Source organism: Strongylocentrotus purpuratus, unplaced genomic scaffold, assembly GCF_000002235.5.
Source record: "Strongylocentrotus purpuratus isolate Spur 01 unplaced genomic scaffold, Spur_5.0 spur5_scaffold_16, whole genome shotgun sequence".
NCBI classification, from domain to species: domain Eukaryota; kingdom Metazoa; phylum Echinodermata; class Echinoidea; order Camarodonta; family Strongylocentrotidae; genus Strongylocentrotus; species Strongylocentrotus purpuratus.
Genome location: NW_022145601.1, coordinates 5662120 through 5669362, shown reverse-complemented (window position 1 = coordinate 5669362; position 7243 = coordinate 5662120). Strand labels below are relative to the sequence as shown.

Sequence of the window (7243 nt, the reverse complement as noted above, 5' to 3'; positions counted from 1 at the left end):
CAGAAACAAGTAGTTTCTTGAGTGTGTGGAACGCATCCTCACACTCACTTGTCCAGAGGTCACTAATGGAATCATTAGCTCGTCTAGCATTAGGGTCAGGCTGCCTCTTGGGAGGTGGCTGCCCTCTCTTCTTTGGGTATACACACCCAATAGTGAGAGCATTCAGTGGGCGTGATATCTTGGAGTAGTCCTTGATGAATCGCCGATAGTATCCTGCAAATCCTAAGAAAGACTTTACTTGCCTGATAGTTTCTGGTCTAGGCCACGTTGCGAGGTCTGCTACCTTGTCTGGGTCTGTCTGCACTCCCTCTGCCGAGACTACATGACCTAGATACTTGACCGACTCACAACAGAATTGACACTTCTCAGGGGATGCCTTCAAGCCAAATTCATGCATCCTATCAAGCACTCTACCCAGGCGCTCCTCCATCTCTTCCAGCGTCTTAGAGAAAATGATGAGGTCGTCCATGTACACAAGTACCTCCATCATGTTTAAGCCTGACATGCACTTCTCCATCAAACGTTGGAAAGTGGCCGGGGCCCCTTTTACACCCTGGGGCATTCGCTCGAACTGGTAGAAGCCTAGAGGACAGATAAAGGATGTCTTCTCTTTGTCCTCTTCACGCATGGGGATCTGATAAAAACCTGACTTCAGATCTATCACCGAGAACCATTTATTTCCATTAAGGCAATCAATGGCCTCTTGAATCAGAGGGACTGCATACTGGTCAGGAATCGTGCGTGAATTGAGGGTGCGGTAGTCTACGCACATTCTCAAACTCCCATTTTTCTTGCGAACAAGAACTATTGGAGAAGCGTATGGACTTCGAGACTCTTTGATTACTTTGTGGTCAAGTAGCTGCTGCAGATGTTGTTGCAGATCCTTCAAGTCTGAAGGGGCTACCCTCCTAGATCTCTCCCTGAATGGCGTGCTGTCGTTGACGTTGATCTGATGCTCAGCATAGGCAGAACATCCCAGGTCAAAGTCATGCCTGGAGAACACAGTTTTCCTCCGCCTACACTGGTGTAGAAGGCGTTCCTTCCATTCAGGGGTTATGGGGCCCCAACTAATAGGGAGGTCCGCAACATCGATATCATGTGGAATGGTGGTGCCCATTTCTGCGCTGGTAGCAGAAGATGATGCATGGATGGCATTAGTAGAGCCCTGATTGGGAGGTTGGCGGCACCACTCTGGGATGAATAGATCAGCTAGTGGGCAGTTCCCAGGGATGGTGATTTGCTTTGAGCTCTTATTGACAAGTAGAACTTCGACCTTACAAAAGGCTTCCCCAGGGACCTCAACTACCGAGGGTATCACTTCTAAGCCCTTTGCTAATCTAGTTGGGGAATGGGACTCAATGACCGCAGTCGCTGGTGCCCGGAGTGTGTTTCTACATTGACCTATTACAGTATGACGGCTATGAGGTGGAATATGAACTTTGTGTCTTTTTCTTGTTCTGATAGTGCCGAGTTTACCATCGGCAGGGAGTGTCTGTTTCTTAGAGAGAGAAGAGTAGATGTCTTTACAAAAAGGACTTATTTGCAAAGTTTGTGCAAATCGAACCCCAGCTAACCTCTTACATGACTCAAAACAATTTCGGAAAAGACCGGAATTTGTTCCTATAACCACTGAATGGTTTCTTTGATGCTTAGCATCCGGCACTACTAGGGCTAGAGTACTGAATTGGGTCCCTGTCCCGCTAAAGGCCTTGTCAAATCCTATATTAACATAGGCATAGCCTAAGTAGGGTAAGGTTCCGTCACCGCCATGATAGAGTACTAGATCCCTCATAGAATGCAACTCACGATCGAGCTTATCGAATAAACTCTTCTGAATGAGTGTCACCTGTGAGCCGCTATCTATGAGGGAAGTAGTCTCTATCCCATCCACCCAGCACTTCTGGGTGATACTGTCCCCAACCAGTCCTGGGGGAACATCGCATACCTGTTGGGGTGCTGTACTTAAGTGGACTCCTGGTCTCCCCTTACCAGGCGTCCTTTGGCGTTTCCCTGCTTGCCTAGGATAAATTGGATCAATTTCTTGTTGATGGCTTCAGGGGCAGCTGGGCTGTTGCATATTCTACTTATATGCCCTACCTCCCCACACTTGAAGCAAATGACCTCAGATGTGTTGCCATGTGGCCTGGGAGGAGGCGGCCTGTGAGGAGTCTGCTGGATTGGGGTGGATTCAGAGGGGATAGAAGTACGAGAAATTTGGACTGGTTGAACTGGGGCCTCCACACGGTTATGTGCGGCGGCACGCTTACCTGCGTCTACTCTTTGTCTCGGCCGGGTGAGGCTGGCCTTCATGGAGTCTTCTTCCTCCTGCTTCCTGACAGAGGATAATAACTGCAGAAATGAAGGAGGGTGGGTTAATTTATCGCGGAGTTGTAAGTTGATCAGGAGCATCTCATTATACAAAATGCCCCTGATAAACTGCTTTAGTCTTACCTGATTGGAGTCTGTAGGCTTGACGACTCCACGCCTCACTACCTGTCTCAGTATCTCCTGCAAGCGAGAAAGATAGTCGGAGGGTCGCTCGCCCTCGAGCTGCGTGGTGTTATGGAATTTGACGAACAGCTCATCGTCAGTGTTCGTGTCCCCATAGGCCAAATCTAAAGCCTTGAGGTACTCATACGAGTCTGCGTGGGGAAGCTCACGGCGGAGGTCACTAATGATGCTCGACGCCGGAGGGCGCAGCGCCTCGCGAATGCGCTTTCGGCGCTCGCCGTCTCCGAGATCCTGCCACTCATCCATCTGACCCTCAACATGCTCTATCCACAAAGGATAAGTGTTCTCATCGCGCGCGGGGTTCCTCGCGCCTGAGAAACAGCGCAATTTTCTGTAGTTTGTTGTAAGCGCGCATTTTGATAACGACGCAGACAATGAAGGGACTTCCCGATCTAAGTTATTTGTGGCTGGACTAGGGCTTGGGGAAACATTTTCTTTCTTGGAAACCTCTTCTTTAAGGAATGCGGCTTCTTTAGCTTTCTTCCATTCGTCTACCAACCCACTATCCTTTAAGTCCTTAATGTTTACCCTACCTTCTTTCGAGGGGTCCCTATCTTCCAACCTAACTACCTGGCACACTGTGTCCCCATCTACGGAAATGTGTATCTCCCTCCCTACACCTACAATGGGAGAGGCTCCCTCAAACATACAAAGTATCAAAGTTTCGTTATTAGTTGGCTCATTCTTTCTGAGTATCCCACTTAAGGTGGGAAATCGATCCGAAATTGCCAGGGCAAATACCTCATCAGGCATTGCCATTGTTTGTGTTACAAGTAGGAGGGCATTATCTGCCGTTATTCCCTCCTCCTTGCACCACTCCTGCCCAAATTCTTTCAAACTGTTCGCTGCCATTGCTTCTACTAACTTGTGCAAGTGTTGGCTCTTAAACTCTTAACTATAATGACGAAGACAATTACAATGCCTTCAACAACGTATAATACTAATTGCTTACACTAGCAGTTAAAACTTAATAAGCGGAGAATATTAATTAATTACAAGGTAATTATAAAGTATCTATCAAATAAGTAATATTAATTATGCATATATGCAAATTTAGTTCCCGGACAAGCCCCCAATTTATGTAACCCGAATGTCACAATTTCCCAGGTCCATAAATAAAGAAATTACACTTGAGGTTACGTTTTAACAAAATAACCTGGCAATGCCTTTATTAGCTCGTTGTCAATAACAACTGCAAATCAAATAAACATTGAAATAAACAAAACTTCCACAACTTACAACTATAACATTATAAGGTATTATAACTTATAACTAAACCGACTATTATCTAAATATTAAAGTAACCAAATTATTAAACGTTCATGAACTCGCTCGCGATACGCGGTTGATCAATATATCCGGCGTCTCTGGGTCGTTGAAGAGGACGTCGCAGCACGCAGAACACAGGAACAAGTTGAACAATAGCTTGAAGCTTGATGAATTTCATCAATTAAAAGACCCTAGTAAAAGATCCGCCTAGTAAAAGATCCGCCTAGTAAAAGAGCATAATAAACAGAACTCTTCTAATAAAATATTCCTTAAGAGAGGGAAAGATAAATATATATTTATATATATAACAAGCTCGTCCCTCAATAGATGAAATTAAGGAAACAATGAAAGTTTGCCTCTTGATTTATCTAATTAACTTTGGAAGAATCAATGTGATTCTGTCAACTTAATTTACTCAGTTATACTTATAACTTAGTTTAATTCATGATTAACATGATACAATCCTTTTCAAAATAGTACTTATCCCACGTTAGTAAATATAAATAAGATATGTATACATCACAATAATTGCATGCAATGAAGATAGCATAGTGCACCAACTGTTCAGTAGAGATTTCATTCATATCATTATGAGCTATAATGAATGCAATAGGGATGCCACAGATAGATAGCTCGATCTATCTGATTGACCTGACCATATCGCTTGATTTCGAATTTGCCAAAATAACATTTGACTTTTACAATTAATGGAAAAGTCCAGCAATTGAATATGCGTAATAATACTCCGCGCTGCGCATAACTATAATGAACAGCAAATACACATTACCAGTACATCAGTAGATAAGGTTAGTAAATCTTATCTACAACCAAGTATCTCAAACCACCAAATTTAGTGAGAGTTCAATGACCTCTTGCACGAGTTGCCATTACCCTAAATAAAAGCCAATTATCTTTCAGCATGGGCTATTTTAGGGCTCGCATGCTATGCAGTATAATAACTGCAAAATAATCTCTCATAATAATCTTTTCTTCTCATTTAACTGAATTGTTTGATCAGCAGAAATAATCAATCTTGTATAACACACATCTGAATTAAAAAGTTATAGAATGTATGCTACAGTCTCAAACTACACTCAGAGTCATACAAGCAAAATATAGATATCATCATGATATACACACACTTCATACAACAGAGTAATGAAAAGATACATAGCAAAATATAGTGTTCTTACCTAGTAAAAGAGCCAACACTTGCTTGCAATATAAAATCAGGAACTGGGATGATAACCATGCAACTCATAAAGGTTGAAGTTGGATGGAATGCCCAATCAAATATAATACAGGAAACTCTCTCAAAACTTAGAGAAACTTGAAGAAGGTAAAGTTGATATATACGTTTTGTATATATATATATATTTTGAAGAAGAAAATCAGGTAGAGGCTACAGATATATTTAGTAGCACATGCTCCAACATGGAGATTGAATATATATACAGGGCAGTGTTCGAAGCAATGGCAGCTGGGCAGAGAATGAGCTGGAAACTTAAAGTTTCAAAGTTTTATTAAACTGTCCAGACCCACATTACCCTTCCTTCCAACTAGACTTCTTATTGGTTACCTAACATCATGTGATAGGACCAAGCTTGCACCCTAAACTAAAACGACCCATCCTTTGTCTCAAACCCAATACTCCAAGCCAGCTCTCTACAGCATGGTCTAAAAGCTTGTCTTTTCTTAGTACAACCACTTAACACTATACTTCTCCTGAATACAGAGATTAACAGTAGCAACATCCTGAAGGGACACAATCTACCTGCAAACACCACTTAAGTAAAGAGGGTCCTATTAAAGGGAATAGACAAAGGGGAAAGGGCACCGAATTCTGTGGGAGACAATGTAATCCCAAACACTGTGTCCAGTGTTATTGATGGTCAAAGCTCTAGCAAATAAGCTATCTACCAGCAATAGTTCTTAAACTGGGAGAAGAAAATAATCTGGGTGAGAACAAACCTATATTGCACTAAACTGCATAAGGAGCACAAAGCAGAGTTTGTTTCTTAGAAGTATCAGATGAAATGAATAGAAACAAAGAGAGAGAGAGAGAGAGAGAAAGAGAGAGAGAGAGATAGAGAGAGAGAGAGAGATAGAAATAGAAAAAGAATAAATAACAAAATATGACTTTAGTAATTGCCATTTTTATGGGGGTTACACATACAAAGCATGATATAATCTGTTACATAAAAAAGAGACTGGTAATAGTACATCAATCAACATATTCTAACTTGATTACATCATAAACTGAACGGTTTTAGGACCCCTTTAGAAGCTAAGCTTGTGAGCGGGGCCCTATAACAAAATACATACATTTACAGTAAAAAGAATGTTACGTATGATTATACAATGGATGAAAATACTAAGCTACAGAATATAGAACATACAAATACTCATACACACACACACACACACACACACACACACACACACCACACACGCACACCACCATACACAGCAAACACACTGACGAGTAGGTCCTTAGTGGTCAAAAAGCATTTCAGAATGAGAAATTACTAAGATGCGAATAAAAACTATGTCAGTCTTTCAAGCAGGTACGTTTTAGATACGATTTACCAGACAAATGAAATATCAGTTCAGTACAAATGGAGATAAAGGTTATCATGGGACATAATAGCTCCCCAAAAATAAGATTTAAGTAAAAAAAGTAAAGCCCTCTAGGACACATACCCCCGGACAACTATCCTATGGGGGTAGTTGTCCGGGGTCGTTTTCCTAGGGGGTAGTTGTCTGAGGGTAGTTGTCTGGGGGTAGTTGTCCTAGGGGTAGTTGTCTTTGGGGGTACTGTCCCGGGGTAGTTGTCTCGGGGGGTAGTCGTCCTAGAGGGTGGTTGCCCTAAGAGGTAGTTGTCCTAGGGGTGGATGTCCAGGGGGAGGTGTCTGGATACGCCCAATACCATTACAAACAACAATCAGATGTTGGTAAAGGATGACGAACTTTTGCTATAGATTATCACTAGTCCTATTGCAAAGATATCTCAAGCAATTGTCACTGGAGCAAATGTCACCGATTTTTTTTTATTTCAGATCATCTTTAACTGCTTTAAATATAATATCGTACTAAAAGCGAATTCAGGCAAATATATTTAAGATCTTTTGAATTTTCTTCTTTTGGGGGACCATTTTTATGTGTTAGAGTTAATTTCGTAACATTGGTAGCTGCCCCTTGAGCAAAATAAAAAAAATAAGAAATATATTTCACAGAGAGAGAGATACAGGTGGAGATAAATGAAATACATTGTGTAGAGATAGATGGACAGTGGAGAGAGAGTGAGAGAGAGAGAGAGAGGGAGAGAGAGAGAGAGAGAGAGAGAGAGAGGGGGGGAGAGAGAATATGACTGGACCATATTTATACGCCACTGATTCTAAATGGTGCATTGTGGATCCTTAGGATGCCCTACTCGTTTATCACACATACAACACTAGTCGTT

The 7243-nt window shown here is 42.0% G+C and overlaps 1 protein-coding gene across 1 annotated transcript; it reads right to left on the bottom strand.

The window, feature by feature from the left end:
* Positions 1–1962: 1962 nt before the first annotated feature.
* LOC115924819 lies at positions 1963–2757 on the bottom strand. Its single transcript, XM_030987679.1, has 2 exons — positions 2452–2757; positions 1963–2349 (listed from the first exon to the last, which is right to left on the bottom strand). Exons 1-2 carry the CDS (start codon positions 2755–2757, stop codon positions 1963–1965), a joined length of 693 nt encoding a protein of 230 aa, XP_030843539.1.
* Between the last annotated feature and the right edge of the window lie 4486 nt (positions 2758–7243).